The sequence below is a fragment of the Leptidea sinapis genome, chromosome 27, assembly GCF_905404315.1.
Source record: "Leptidea sinapis chromosome 27, ilLepSina1.1, whole genome shotgun sequence".
NCBI lineage: Eukaryota > Metazoa > Arthropoda > Insecta > Lepidoptera > Pieridae > Leptidea > Leptidea sinapis.
The window spans coordinates 11,870,329-11,887,054 of NC_066291.1; the positions used below are offsets into that span (position 1 = coordinate 11,870,329).

A 16,726-nucleotide genomic window follows, 5' to 3' on the forward strand; every position below is an offset into this window, starting at 1 on the left:
CCTAAAGTGGAAGCGGCTCCGTTACATAGAAATTATTAAGAAAAAGTGTTCGTCGAAAGTTATACGACTACAGAAGAAGGTGCGCTGTTTACATATCAAATGTTCCTAAAACATGACTTCCCAATTTACCAGCGTAAGGTAATCATGCCTACTGTCCTATTAATTATTGGCCCATCGCCTAAATCGCAATGAATTATGTCGCGACTCCCAAGGTAAACAATAACCAACGATCCCATATCTGTCTCACTCGCTCCCATGTGCAGTGGATTATAACGTGTTTCACTCTGCTGCAAAGTGCAAGGCCATTTTGTTTTTTACTTTAATGGCTCAATGTTTTGATTTTGTGTTTACTGTTTGTACAATGAAATAAAATAAATGAAGTTGCTGTGTGTTGTGTGTTAAATCAACCTATAAGTTATTAAATTATAATAAAGAAATTAGAGTGTGCCAGTTATGGTACACAGTTTGCATTCGAACAAAAATAATAAATGTTTCTTTCAATATGTAGGCCGATACAAATTAATATTACTTGAGATATCTGTGATGGTGAAAAATTTTGTTCGATCCCTATTACTTTACAATACCAAAGTACAAGTAACAACACGAAGAACACCGCAAAAACAGTGGTAAGCGAATTAATATCATTATTACCTACTAAATATTAGACCTACTTACAATATGTAGAAAAATATATTAGTTTTGAATGATAAGCAGACCGATTGTACTGTGTAATTTGTATTTTGAGTTTATAAGTTTGAAAATTATATGGATTGAGATTAAAGTTGTTTTTGAACAAATGTTTCAAATACATATTATTACAATAATAATAAAGTGACATCTACTGCCTCTACTGGTGACTTAAGAAATATGAAATGTTATTCGTAGAGGTGTTCGCAACGGCTATATATTGAAATCGCGATGTAACGATACGCTATTTTTAAAACGCCTATTATTTTATACGCTATAATATATTAGTTCACTTCGTTATGACTTATGACGCGTTTTATTATCGTGGCTATTCGTTACAGAATATTGATGAATCGTGCGCTGTTAAATATTATTCTATACATTATTGTTGTGTGAGCTTTTAAAAGTGCCTACTAATTATGTACTTAATAAAAAAATTGGACTTTCCTTCGTACTTTTTATTCATGTTTAGGACTGTCTCACTGAAATTATGATTTATGAAAGATATAATTATCTATTACTAGCTGACCCGGCAAACGTTGTTTTGCCATATAATTTGTATTGATCTTTTGCTTGCTAGTTGGTAAGAGATGGCGCTAGCTGTATTCATTAGTAACAATCACACTTCTTTTATATTTTGTATAATTCACACTACAGTTTTATAAATTATAGCCTATTTGTTATTCTGGTGTGTAAGCTATATTATTGTAAAGTTTCAGCAAAATCTATTCAGTAGATTTTGCGTTAAAGAAGTTCAAACATACATCCAGACACACAAACTTTCACATTTATAATATTAGTAGGATTTTATTTATGCCAAACTAAATTTAGGCACAACTCTTATAAAACTTTTTAAACTATTCTATAAAACAAAACTTTACAAACAATCAATTCAAAATCATTCACAAATGCACGATAGTCAATAATCAATATTCAATACTAATTAAATACTTTATACGAAGTCAAGTGAGCCGCAAGCGCCTTATATCGGATCTGATTTAATATTTATTCAAACAAACAAAATAATCTAACGCGTTGCATAGCCGAACAAATTATATTCCTTTACCTATTATATTTCCAATGTCAACTGGACTTTTATTTGAATAAAGTTCTTATGCAGTCCTATTAGAACACAGATTTGATAAGAACTAAACAAAAAATAATCTAACGCGTTGCATAACCAAACAAAATATATTTCCAATTACAACTGGACTTTTATTTGAATATAAACTTTATGCAGTCCTCTTAGAGCATAATTTGGCAGGTGACAAAAATAGCATATCGCATGAATTATAAACGACTTCATTTGAATTTAGTTCTTATGCAGTCCTTTTAGAGCATAATTTGGGAGGTGTCAAAAATATTGTATCGCATGAATTATAAACTTTTATTTGAATTTAGTTCTTATGCACTACTCTTACAGCATAATTTGGCAGGTAACAAAAATCACGTATCACACAAATAATAAATAACGCTTGCCAGCTTTAATAAATAATAGGTGATATGATTATAAATATATATTAGAATATTTTATCAGCTATCTAATATAACGAACATTAGTGATCGTGAAATCGATGTTAAATTTATGCAACATCATAAATGCATGGAAAATCTACACAGCGATTGCAATTTGTGTCTTTACCGCTAGAATTATGGTTATGGAGCTACAATAGGGAAACTAATTAACAAATTCTGAAGCTAATAAAAAAGCGGACTCTATGTCATTTTTGAAGAGTTTAATTTAAATCATATCAATATAAAATTATTTTGTAGAAAATATACGATGAATAATTAATTAAATTAAAATTGTGCTGTGCAATACCTAAATTTTTAAGTACATAATTTCATATTATTAGGTACTTGTACCTACCTAGAAAACTTAAATATTAGGTTGACCAATTAATGGTCCCGAAACTATACGCGTAACACAAACAACTTCAATATTTTGACCTCAAAACCTAGTGTTGTCGGACTAAGCCCAACTACAACTAGTTTGATCTTCATACCTACCTTGCTGGAAAACCTATGCACGCCCCTGACCATTAGCTTTTTTTGTCAAATATAGAGAACACGGGTCACCGGCGGTAGAGTCAGCGTGACTCAAGGAACCCAGCCTGATCCACTGACTTAGTATGAAAACAGTACTAATTGAACCGTAATAAAAATAAATAACGTCCTTTCTTGTTATTAATATCCACCTATTCATATTTTAACCTAATTCCCTAGCCGAGTTCTCCAATTTATCGTTAATTCGTATCGTACAGTTGCCACAGCCATACTTGTACGCAGCTTGTCATGTAGCTAACACTTCCCGGTATAAATGCGATAGAAGACACACAATGAAGCGACGCCTCTCCGCAACGCTAGGTGATCTAACCATTCACAGAGCACTGGGTCCCCGACATTTCAAGCTGCTCTGCGTTGCATGCGGTCTAATGGATCGAGCTGATACTGGGGTGCGCCAGACCAGAGATGACAGCAATACTCCATATGTGGCCGGACCTGCCCTTTGTAGAGCGCTAGAATGTCGGCCGGGTTGAAGTATTGCCGTGCTCTATATATGACGCCCAGCTTCTTTGAAGCCAATTTTGAAGGCTTTGCCCTCCAAATGGCCACGGAATTGGCAATCGCTCAAGATTTCGAGACCCAGTATTCCGATACTAGGCGAGGCTGTAAGGGAAGTGTTGTCTAAGAGCGGTGATACTTACGGTACATAGCGATGATACGGTTTATTCCAGCACTCATATTCAGACGGGTAGTCCCAGACTCATATGGAAGTGACCACTGTCGATCCGATTCAAAAAAGGAGACAGTTCGGATCCGACTAACTACAGGCCTATTGCTATAACCTTCCTGTTCTCCAAAACCATGGAGAGCATAATTAAACTCTAGTTCTTGGTATACGTAGAGGGCCGCCAGTTGATCAACGACCGACAGTACGGCTTTCGCCATGGTCGGTCTGGATGGTGGCGGTCCTCCACAGTGCGGTTTTTAAAGAGCTTTCATCCACGTACTACAAAGCTGTGGAATGAGCTTCCTTGTGTGGTGTCCGGGACGATACGACATGGGTACCTTCAACAAAAGCGCGGACACCTTCCTTGAAGGCCGGCAACGCTCCTGTGATCCCTTTAGCGTAAAAAAAAGCACCGACGTCAACTCAGGGGCACACGATCTAAGCACGATGGGAGAAATGCCATCCGGTCCGCTCGACTTCTATACGTAACGAAAACAGAGCTCGCCGGACAGTTTTCAGGCATAGAGCTCTGACTTATGGTCGGCGGTGTTTTTAAAAGAGTGCACAGAAGGTCGGCTTTCTCTTTTTCCATATGGGTCAGGCTGTCATTACTCAAGTGCAGTGGCAACAGTGGGGCTGGTAGCATGTTCCAGTCGGGTACTTTGAAATCTGCTGGCCGATTTTGACGACGTGCCTAGATTGCGCATGGTCAATTTGACATTTAGAACATTGCAGTTCGGAACCTTTGTGGCCTACGCCGCAACCCAGATTACAGGCGTTCGATACGCCTGTTTTACAGTCAGCACAGCTGCTTCAACTGACGCATCGAACCAGAGCTGTGATCTGCCAAAAATCGGTACTATAGTGCTTGGTATGAAAATGTCCATGCCTCGTAAGTATCACATCTACCACTGGGGAAACGGCACTGGGATCATCCGAAGAGTAATAAACCTCGTCCCAAGGGTAGGATGCCAAAAAGGAACGCATCCTGACTCTCTCTGCTGACTTGTAGTGCCCAACGGAGCGGGTCGCTGATTTTCTGCGACGCGGCCCTTGGATAGGCACTACACTCCTCACCAGGCAATGGTCAGACGTTCCGAGAGGAGGATCGACAGAGACCTGTGGAATGAACTAAGAGTTCATGGTAGTTGTTCAATTCGATTCAAATGACAACCTAAATTGAACTGCTTTGCTATATCGTACCAGGTGATTAGAGCTATCTAATTTAGGTTGACGTCAAATCAAGTCGGAAAGTGAATCACAAACTGTTTTGGTCGTTCATTCATCCGTACCATGAACTAATATTTCAACCTAAACTGGATAGCTTATGTGTCAAAGTGAGCGATTCGATAAAAGTTGCTACTTCCTCAGAGAAAGTGAATCGTGTTGTTAATAACTTTTAAAAAATAGTGAAAACATACAGCAAACGAAAATTTTATAGATGAAAGATGAGATAAGAATACTTTATTGGACATTTTTGTAAAGCAAAATAATTAAAATATACCGAAAATGAAAGTCGAGGCAGAAAGGGCCCGGGCCTATAGCCTGTTCGCAAGAACGAATTAAAAAAAGAGTGCTCCTGTCAAATCAAACATCAATGGAGGTGCGTTCATAACTCGTTATTTTTACGAAAACATTTAATTTGTAATACAAACAACTATTTATATATTTATTACTATTATTTAAAAAGTCCAAAAAAGGGCTTAATGGTTTATAATTTGACACTATAAAGCGCAATCTTAAAATGTATTTTTAGTATTTTCTACGCAAAAAAACTGCTAAAATCATATCAGATTAGGTTTCGAAACGCAACGCATATGGTTCGAATAAGAGAGACAAACATATGTAGAGCGAGAGACTGTAGAGCGCCATCTCGTTCTCACACCGCAGTCCACAGACAAATTTATTTCGTTCATTCTTCATAAGCAATCCAAACACCATTCAGTAAAATGCACTTCATGGTACGAATTTTTGCGATTCAGTGTAGGTTATTACAGATTAACCTAGACTGAACTGCATCGGAATCGCATCGCTAATTAAAAGTTGATGGTAGGCCCTCTGGTACTTATCGGGATGAGAAGTCAGCAGAAGACCCAACAAGAGGCTATCCACGTCTGGGAGCTACATTGGCGACTCAAAAAACTAAAATAAAACATTATACAATAAGACATGAATTCTTGTGACAGTATATTTTTGTTAATAAATTCAATCTAGTCAGTTCCAAATTATTATTAGTTATATCATTTTCATATGAATGGTGACTGATGGCAGGCTGCGTGTCCTCTGTCATAGGTATTAATGTGTGTCAGTACCTGTGGTGTCTTCAACGTCAAACTTGAAGTAGGCCACGTTGAGCAGGCCGGAGTCCTGGTGGACGTACATCATGTCGGGGTTGAGCCGCGTCAGGTACAGCACGTACTCCGCGAAGCTGGCCAGCGCCAGCTGCAAGGTCAGCATCTTGCGGAAGGTCCAGTAGTCCGTGGGCGCGGGGAACGTGGCGGCCGCCCACTCGCGGACCATGCCCTTGGGCACCATGGTAGCCTGCACCTGTACGTAACATAACGCACTCACTCACATTCATGTACTAGGGCAAATATATATATGATTATTGAGTGTAAGTATAGCTAAGTTTTGTCTTTAATTAATTCGACACATATTTCGTCTATTCACGAGGCATCTTCAGACGTTGACTCGCCAATTTCTACCATGCCTACCATGGTGAACCGGCACAGTAATGAAGGTATTTTGGGACGAATTGTAACGTGTGGTGAAAAGTTGTTCTATACGACATTCACAAGAAAACTTCGCAATGGCTAACACCAGGTAGTTCATTTAATGGAGTAAATTATAGTATTATGAAAGATAAGGTTTTTTCACGACCCAAGAGAACGTTATAACTCTTCAGAACCTAAATTAAGAAACACACCTACATCCTCCTTCACGACGCCACGCCACGCCTGGCCCCAACTATTGACTATCATTTCCTTATTTTTACACGGTAGTATTTTTTCTCCCCAAGCAATAGAAAATGCCTTAACATAGTTTGTCGAGAACAGGTCCCCAGTCTGCCGCAAAAGCATTAATGAATTTACCGTGAGATAGCAGAGATGAGATAATTAATCTGTTGTATGTACGTAACAACAACATATTGAATTTTTAGTACCTACAAAAGGGCAATATCATACTTTAACTCGAAATATTAAGCCGGTGGATGACTATCGAAGAGAAATGTGAAGTTTAAGAGGATAATATAATAACAGTTAGTGGGAAGGTAGTGGTGTGATGGTTGGTGATTTTTCTTATTGAATAGGTAGAAAAGGGAGCCCACGGGTAACGTTCACTGTGGAGGAAAGTCCAAACTTCCAGATGATTATACTGATATTGAAGTTTTTGCTGTATGTTACGTTGCAGGGATTTGGAGAAACAGCTCTTCGGATCTCACCTCCTGATAAATGCTGTAGAAGACATACAATCAAGGTCAAATAATGAAATCAAGAGAATGAAACTGGATTGATTGTACTGTCGCTTTTAGCTACTTCATGTGAACTGGTAAGTTGTGATCTGTGCAAGATCTAGTCTCGGCATGTCCTGAGAGGTCGTGCTACATGTTCAGTGATAACGGTGCTCACCTCTCTGAGAATGTCCCGCAGCACCTGGTGCGACGCCTGCGAGCCCCGCGCCTGCACGGCCGCCAGCCGCTCGTAGTAGCGCCACACCCTGACTGCTCGTGCTAAATGTTCAGCCTTATGTAATAGTCACCTCTCTGAGAATGTCCCGCAGCACCTGGTGCGACGCCTGCGAGCCCCGCGCCTGCACGGCCGCCAGCCGCTCGTAGTAGCGCCACACCCTGACTGCTCGTGCTAAATGTTCAGCCTTATGTAATAGTCACCTCTCTGAGAATGTCCCGCAGCACCTGGTGCGACGCCTGCGAGCCCCGCGCCTGCACGGCCGCCAGCCGCTCGTAGTAGCGCCACACCCTGACTGCTCGTGCTAAATGTTCAGCCTTATGTAATAGTCACCTCTCTGAGAATGTCCCGCAGCACCTGGTGCGACGCCTGCAAGCCCCGCGCCTGCACGGCCGCCAGCCGCTCGTAGTAGCGCCACACCCTGACTGCTCGTGCTAAATGTTCAGCCTTATGTAATAGTCACCTCTCTGAGAATGTCCCGCAGCACCTGGTGCGACGCCTGCGAGCCCCGCGCCTGCACGGCCGCCAGCCGCTCGTAGTAGCGCCACACCCTGACTGCTCGTGCTAAATGTTCAGCCTTATGTAATAGTCACCTCTCTGAGAATGTCCCGCAGCACCTGGTGCGACGCCTGCGAGCCCCGCGCCTGCACGGCCGCCAGCCGCTCGTAGTAGCGCCACACCCTGACTGCTCGTGCTAAATGTTCAGCCTTATGTAATAGTCACCTCTCTGAGAATGTCCCGCAGCACCTGGTGCGACGCCTGCGAGCCCCGCGCCTGCACGGCCGCCAGCCGCTCGTAGTAGCGCCACACCCTGACTGCTCGTGCTAAATGTTCAGCCTTATGTAATAGTCACCTCTCTGAGAATGTCCCGCAGCACCTGGTGCGACGCCTGCGAGCCCCGCGCCTGCACGGCCGCCAGCCGCTCGTAGTAGCGCCACACCCTGACTGCTCGTGCTAAATGTTCAGCCTTATGTAATAGTCACCTCTCTGAGAATGTCCCGCAGCACCTGGTGCGACGCCTGCGAGCCCCGCGCCTGCACGGCCGCCAGCCGCTCGTAGTAGCGCCACACCCTGACTGCTCGTGCTAAATGTTCAGCCTTATGTAATAGTCACCTCTCTGAGAATGTCCCGCAGCACCTGGTGCGACGCCTGCGAGCCCCGCGCCTGCACGGCCGCCAGCCGCTCGTAGTAGCGCCACACCCTGACTGCTCGTGCTAAATGTTCAGCCTTATGTAATAGTCACCTCTCTGAGAATGTCCCGCAGCACCTGGTGCGACGCCTGCGAGCCCCGCGCCTGCACGGCCGCCAGCCGCTCGTAGTAGCGCCACACCCTGACTGCTCGTGCTAAATGTTCAGCCTTATGTAATAGTCACCTCTCTGAGAATGTCCCGCAGCACCTGGTGCGACGCCTGCGAGCCCCGCGCCTGCACGGCCGCCAGCCGCTCGTAGTAGCGCCACACCCTGACTGCTCGTGCTAAATGTTCAGCCTTATGTAATAGTCACCTCTCTGAGAATGTCCCGCAGCACCTGGTGCGACGCCTGCGAGCCCCGCGCCTGCACGGCCGCCAGCCGCTCGTAGTAGCGCCACACCCTGACTGCTCGTGCTAAATGTTCAGCCTTATGTAATAGTCACCTCTCTGAGAATGTCCCGCAGCACCTGGTGCGACGCCTGCGAGCCCCGCGCCTGCACGGCCGCCAGCCGCTCGTAGTAGCGCCACACCCTGACTGCTCGTGCTAAATGTTCAGCCTTATGTAATAGTCACCTCTCTGAGAATGTCCCGCAGCACCTGGTGCGACGCCTGCGAGCCCCGCGCCTGCACGGCCGCCAGCCGCTCGTAGTAGCGCCACACCCTGACTGCTCGTGCTAAATGTTCAGCCTTATGTAATAGTCACCTCTCTGAGAATGTCCCGCAGCACCTGGTGCGACGCCTGCGAGCCCCGCGCCTGCACGGCCGCCAGCCGCTCGTAGTAGCGCCACACCCTGACTGCTCGTGCTAAATGTTCAGCTTTATGTAATAGTCACCTCTCTGAGAATGTCCCGCAGCACCTGGTGCGACGCCTGAGAGCCCCGCGCCTGCACGGCCGCCAGCCGCTCGTAGTAGCGCCACACCGGCGCGTCGAACTCCAAGCCCCTGCACACACCACCTCGTCTCTCTTACTGGTGTACTGGTGACACACACACAGAAAGACAAACCTGTGTAGGTTTGTCTTTCATGTTTCATGTCACATTTGTTGTGAGTGTTCATAACAAATGTGACATTCAGACAATTTCACACAAGCACTACTTGCTTTATATGTTATAATATTATAATGGACCCTAACAAGTGTGAATAAAAAAAACGGTTTTGTCAAAAAAAATTACTCGCAGAGTCTAGTCGTATTGAAGTGCCGATAGTTATGACTATACAGAAAATACCATAAGCGTTGCACAAGTTATGATACTTATGTTAGCTTTTAAATGCTGAAACGAACATCTTAGCATTTAACTTCAACTGTCAACTTTACACAATCCCAAAGGATAAAATAGGGGTTAATTGTGATAATAATATTTCTGGGATAAAATAGTAATAATAATAATAATAGAAACATTCAAAATTTATTAGTGGTAAAACGAAATAAAGCATTTCATAGCACAGTTTCAATGGAATTCTATTTGGAATTTCTTTATCGGGGATCTGTAAATTAAACTATTAATTATGCGCAAATAAAAATTGAAAATCCACCATCGCGTCCTGTAAATAGTTACTAAGTACCTATATATACCTATTGGCACATTCGGTCCTGTATATGTCCAAGAGCGACAACGAGCTGGGGTTGTCCTCGATGAGCCGCATCTGAGGCGACACCGACACCACTCTCGGGACGGTAAAGTGCAGGAACCTTCTGGAAGTCTCCTTCTGCTTGCCTAGATAATGATTGAGCATTCGTAGCAGCTGCAGCACGCGCTCCTCGCGGCGCGCGTCGCCCAGGCCGGTGTCGTTGATCACCAGGTAGGGGTAGATCTTGCCGTTGTGTCCGCGGATGTAGAGGCGCCGGGTCGAGGTGTTGTGCTTCTGCACAATGTCAACTCGCGGCATGAAGCGCGCAATGCGAACGTGGTAGTGCGTGTGCTTCGGCAACAAGAACTCCCCGGGTAACTCTACTTCGGCCGTCTTCAGGCTGAAGTTGGAGAGGAATCTGCATTTCTCCTCTATGAGAAATGATCTGAAAACAGAAAAGTTCACGTAAGATAGGCGCGGCGCGTAGTTGGTGTGGGTTGTTCGTTCATGAAGTTTCCTATAAATTAAAAACAATGTTTGAAGGAGCAAAATAATATTATATATGGGCACTATCCTTTTCGATAGTATATTCCAAACTAATCCCAACAGATAGCATCAATGTCGGGCTTCTCTTTAATAGTAAGGGGTACTACGGGGATCTTCAGGGTAGGGAGCAGTGTTCCCAACTAACTTTTCTTGATAATACTATTACTAATCAAACTACCCCAAGTTCCCTTGGGTAATCTATTTAGGGCCACTTTTTTACTTTATGTAACATGACTTTCCTAAAGTGACTAATTATAGATCCCTAATGTTTGCTGATGACATTGCAATTGTTATATCTTCTGACATTAAACATGAGAAATATATTGAGCATAATAATGAGTATGAGTTAGAAATAATCAAATGACATTCGATAAAATAATCAAATGGCTTGATATGAATAATTTAAATGTTAATTTATCAAAGACAAATTATATACAGTTTAATGTAAGGACGTCAACAAAGGCAATTAAATACAAAATATAATACAGTTATAAATAAAATTGATAATATATTTTTTTTTGGGAATACATATTGATAAATATCTCAATTACACTAGTCATATTGACAAAGTTTGTAACAAAATTAATCGTTTTGTCTACGTACTTAATAGATAGAAGAATATCACACAAGCCATCCCTTATCATGGATACGTTGCATCAGTTTTACGCTATAGACTACTAATGGGGTAATGGTTCGGTCTAGTGTCACCAAGAATTGGAACGAGTTGACAACGCTGTGACTCATCAATTAAACAAAATAACGGAAAATCATTAGATAGCGATGTAGCGGATAAACTGCCAAGGTGAGGCTCTGTGATTCAGTGACCATTCTGTCCGATACGCTCAAGTCTACGCTTTTTTAGCATCATTTTTCACCATACCGGATGGACAATTCTCACTGGGTGTATGTAGACAATCGAGAGAGATAATGGCACTATCGCCAAGACTGAATCGTCTACTATTTTTAAATTCACCAGCAAATTAAATAAACATATCGTAACAGGAACCCGCATACGGTTATCAAAGCGGACCCCTAGTACAATGTCTGTTCGTTATTAGTTTACTTGAAGGTGACAAATAGCGGAGAGCAGCAAGCTGGAGGATCTACTTACTTGGGCAGAACCTTTGTTTTCGCCTCGAGTATCTTGACCCACTTTCTCAGTTTTTGTATCAGATTCTGTAGTTTCATTGCGTTGGGTTGCGTGAAGTCAAAATCGGCAGTAAAGTGAGTCTTCATCTTGTGGAATACGGGGTCCTGCATAGTGGCCTGGGCCCGTCTCGCCAGGCTCTCCGACGCGGCTGAAGAGAATGCACCACTTACAGAACTTGTAACACTTTCTGTAGACATACAAAATGGAGTACGTGTATAGACGACGCTCGGTTCGCACCCATCGATTGATATATATCAGGTACTTCAGTAAAAAGCTCATTCAACTACGTCCACTTTGTATATGATTGCAAAATAATTATTAAAAAACAAAATATCGCATGGCAATAAGCGTAATTAAATAAAGATAAAACATTCTCATATTAAAAGAAAACGATCCATGTTTGCTTTTTCTACAGACGAACAGTCATTAAATTAAAAATAATTTACATCAAGGGCCTATTGGACAACATTGATTAAATATATCAGTGATTACCTACTGGGTATGGTATATATGTAGCATTCAGGAATGTTATTATTTAGACAACAACTTACAACGATTGTGAATTAAATCAAAAGTTGCAAATAAATGAGTGCAATATGCAACATTTGATTTAATATACCTACTTAACATGTCTGCAAAAGCCGCATGAAAAAAATGTTTATTGACAATATGAGTGCGTTATTGAAGTGCATTTATTATATTAAAATAAAGAATACATATAAATTATTATCTGATGCCGACATAGTTCACCAACATTGTGTTATGTAAGGCTTAACGTCACAAAGATTGACATCAAAAACTTTTTCTGATGTTTATAATCAAAATATAGAGTTCATTTTGTGGTTGGTGATCTCTTGTAAATTGACTTAAGTCTTCGGTCCATTATTTATATAGAACTAACTGTGCATTTTATGAACAATGTAACGGCTTAAGCGGAAAAATAATTAAATAAGTAATGAAAGAAAATAATATTTCCAGATCTAAGATTAAACACAAAATAGAAAACGAAACAAAAAAAATGACATTTTTTAAAAGATAGTCCATGGATATAACGCATATTAAACATACGTGTTTTACTGACATTTGGAACTGATATTCTGTATGATCTATATTCTGTAAAAAAAAACAAACTAAAATTTAAATAGCTTCTACTTTTAATTCTATTAATAACATAGAATAATCCAAACTCATTTAAATATTGATATACAACGCCGTTTTATTCACAACTGGTTAAATATCTGAGTAGTAGGTAACCGTTGCCAGCACCTGTTTGTAAACATATTTTATTTAATAAATTCGAACTTAATAAAGGAAGGGTGAGTACGGAATATTCTAGAACTTAAGATTAATATAAGAAAAGTAAAAATAAAACAAATGAATTTCACCTTTCCACAATGATCTGAAATTAAATTCCAAATTAATGTGTATTAAACTAAATTCTAAAATATGAAATATAATATAAATGTAAAGAAAAGGGCCGAAAATATTTAAAAATCAATAACAAATTTGCTTATCATTGCAAAAATAATATTTAGCTAACATCCATAACATAAAGATGTTTCGGGAGTACTCGAGATAACTCCCTCGCTTCGTCCAGGAGATGACTTTTGGGTCCTTCGCTACACTCAATGTGATGCCCATGACGTAATACAATGCTTTACTTCCTTGGCTTATAATCTACTATTCATGAACACTTATTACTTCTAATTTTTTAATTAAAAATATAATATTTCCTGTAGAAAAAGAAAAAAGAAGTGGCTGCCATCGGATCTCTTTTGCATCTCGACCGTTGTCTAGTTAAGGGTGTTACTCTGTCCAATTATTGTTAACTTTTAGAATACTTTTAGATAACAGTACCGTGGTACCGGTCTATCAAGCAAGCAAACCTTTACGATCGCAGACATCGTAGGCAAGAGAATACCACTATCCTTCACACAGCACACACAGTTGACTCGCCTACTTTAATATACATAGTAGAGGTGCATTTCTCGGTCAGATTGCGGATGCCGCAAAAAGGTGCTGCAGGTCTATGTATAAAGTTTCGATGTCAATGGCAGAAAACGCTTTGCCTATCGCTTTGGGAGGCAAAATTTTAATTAAGTAAAAACTTGCTTACCACTAATACATTTGCCATTAGCACAAAAACTGTTTTAAGCGTGATTTACACTAATTGAACTAGGTCGAAATTCACACCTCTGCTAGTAAACACAACGCATGAGGACCTGTTACAGTTGATAGGAAACTCGGTGTGGGCTCTACTCCTAACTATTACGGCCTGGCCACGACTTTGTCGTCACAGCGGCAGCTTAGTGGGGCGTGAGCGGAGCGGCCTGGGAGCGGTGGACAAAATGGCGATATTCAGAGTGGCTCGGCTCTGCTTTGCCTCGAAAGTAGTTCATATATTAAGCAAGATATTATGAACTCGAGGGAAGGAATTCATGAAGTTAAATAAAATAATCATCACAGTTTTACTATGCATTCATCTATTAGGAACAAAAACCTTCAAAATCCTACTTTCGCATATTATAATTACTGAGCTATATTATAATATAAAATGATAGTAGCAAATATTTATTATTTATAATAATCAGCCTTCGTAATATTAAGTAATTGATCATCGTCCATCGTCTAAAACATTATGTGTCGCTAGTGGCCTCAGTCGGTCGGTGTGTTACTGTCCGCACCGCTAGCCTGTCCCAGTAATCGGCAATACACGTGTGTTTTTACACAATGAGTGCCAGTACTGACTCTGTGTTCATAAGTTAGTTCCTACAACCGCATCACGAACACATACAATTAACAACTACACTCACAATACGTCTACGCGTCTTTTACGCACACTTTTCGTTCAGCTGTGTTTTGACCGAGCATTGAATACAACGCCACCACAATGACAATGTTCAGTAAAAGACTGTTCCAATACGGCCTTTGACGGCCTTTTAATAGGCGATTGGCAGTGTAGTTGTTTATATCAGTTCGTTGTCGTTGAACGTGAGTCATATGGAGCCCTAGGCGTCCACAGTGTAATGTTACATAGCCGGTTATTTCTGCGTCAACGAGGGTGTGTGCCAACTCACTCATGCCGACGCCGATGCCGAAGGTGGAGACGACCTTCTTGATGAAGTTGAGCGTGTGCGGCGTGACGGTGGCCCCGGCCACGGCGGCGCGGTGGTGGAAGGCCACCACGTGGCACTTGGACAGGCCGGCGCGCAGCTGGCGCAGCACCTCCTCGTACCAGTTCTCGCGGAACCACACCATCTGAACAACACACGTATCAATTTGTACAAATACATACAAGTAGAAAAAACAATGAGTCCAATGAACTCAATTTCGAATCTGCGTCACTTTCTTCCGGCCGATTGTTCAATACTGGAGTTCAAATTAAAGATTATAAACAATATGAATTTACAAAATATAAAACGCTCTCACTCTCATATTAATACAAATACCAAAGTAATAGTACCATTTTTTATGGATGAAGACAAACGAGCTAACGGGTCACTTGATGGTATGTGATCACCGCAACCCATAAGCAGCCGTCCGTCGTATCTCATACATGGTTTAAACAAGAGAACACCGCAATGTTCCATCGCTAGTATTGAAATACCAAAAGGAGAAAATCAATTTAAATAACAATCACCGATCGTCATTTCAGTGTTGCTATTAATTAATGTAGTAATACGCGTCTATTAGAATACGTTCGAACATACCGTAGAGACCGTGTTGTCTCTCCAAAGTTGATTCAAATATATTATGTGACAAGTTGTCTGGGATAAGGGAAACAAGTTTGAAAGTCGACAATATGTATTAGTAACACTAAATTATAAATATTATTCTTTTTTAGTTGTTGTTACTTAAATTATTTTTTATGAAACACATTACAATGCAGGTACAATTTTGACTAATATTCATTTTATATTAGTATTCTTTTTTTAATGACAATAACGGATAAGACGGGCAGGTCTTCAGCTGATGGTTATTGATACGCCCTATCCATTTAAATGCAGTGCCGTTAAGGATTATTGAAAAACCCAAAATTTCTGAGTGGCACTACAGTTGCTCCCTTCAGATATAAAATATTAAATTTATTTATTTATTTTAATATTCATTTTATTTAATTGAATTGAAGAATAAAAGTTTTGTAAAAAAATACCAACGAATTGAGAATCTCCTCCTTTTTGAAGTCGGTTAAAAAGTAATTAAGAAGAAAGGATTCTATAGTATGTCCCAGTTATCGTATAAAATTGATGTTAATAAGATATAACTTACAAGCAATGTCACATATAAGAACAATAATCCGCAGTCTGATAGTGGAACGGAACAGTTGTTCAAGTCACACACTTGTGTGTCAACTGTCACCGTCCTAATCAAATCTGAGCTGAATAAATGTATTACATTACTGCTTATTGAGCAAGAATATTTTAAAATAACTGGAGTTAATTCGGAAATGTATAGATATAGAAGTAAAAGCTTATAACGGTGTAATTTGTGGCATGTTTCATATTTCGGCTTTGATTTTATACGACGTTATCGGTCTATATGAATAAAACTTCATTGCATATAAATATTAAAATACGGCAGTCGGCCACGTCGACTGATACACCAATCAGAATCAATGATGTCACGGCTCAGTAACCATCGCCGGGTCAAGTGAAGTTTGATAAAGCTGTAGGCGGGACGTCATAAGTTGCCACCATGAAAAGCGTTTTAATGCGTTATTGGAAATATTGATAACAATATTATATACTGCGTTATAAATTTTATTTTTGTTGAAATTCAAGCAGTTTGGAAATAGTAGACCCAGATGATAGAAGAGGAATCCAATATGTGTGATCAAGTATAATAGTATTGTTAGTATAGAGGAATGGACCTGGTCCACGATCCCCTCGAGCGAGGACAGCACGGTGGGGTGTATCTCCCGCTGCATCTGCATGATCTTGGAGCAGCGCCACATGGGCAGTGTGGCCTTGATGGGCCCCGCGTCGGCCGCGCCGCAAGACGCGCTCCCGTCGGCAGCCTTCACCCCCTGGGTGAACAGAACTTACACTTGTCACTACGCACGCGCACACACATACGACTTATGAGTGGTCGCCCACACTTGTCGCAGTCCAACTTACATTATCTGCCCCGCGTCGTCAATGTTCCAACCCTTGCGCCCCGCACA

General features: G+C 41.1%; 1 protein-coding gene across 1 annotated transcript in view; it reads right to left on the bottom strand.

The window, feature by feature from the left end:
- The window catches only part of LOC126972621 (transcription-associated protein 1), a 111,001-nt gene that overhangs the window by 16,181 nt on the left and 78,094 nt on the right, over nt 1-16,726 (bottom strand). The window contains exons 41-46 of the mRNA XM_050819466.1: nt 16,433-16,588; nt 14,640-14,820; nt 11,524-11,710; nt 9,871-10,311; nt 9,131-9,239; nt 5,734-5,968 (exon numbers count right to left, since the gene is read on the bottom strand). Of these exons, the coding sequence (XP_050675423.1) occupies nt 5,734-5,968; nt 9,131-9,239; nt 9,871-10,311; nt 11,524-11,710; nt 14,640-14,820; nt 16,433-16,588 (1,309 nt within the window). The remainder of the gene's footprint in view (nt 1-5,733; nt 5,969-9,130; nt 9,240-9,870; nt 10,312-11,523; nt 11,711-14,639; nt 14,821-16,432; nt 16,589-16,726) is intronic.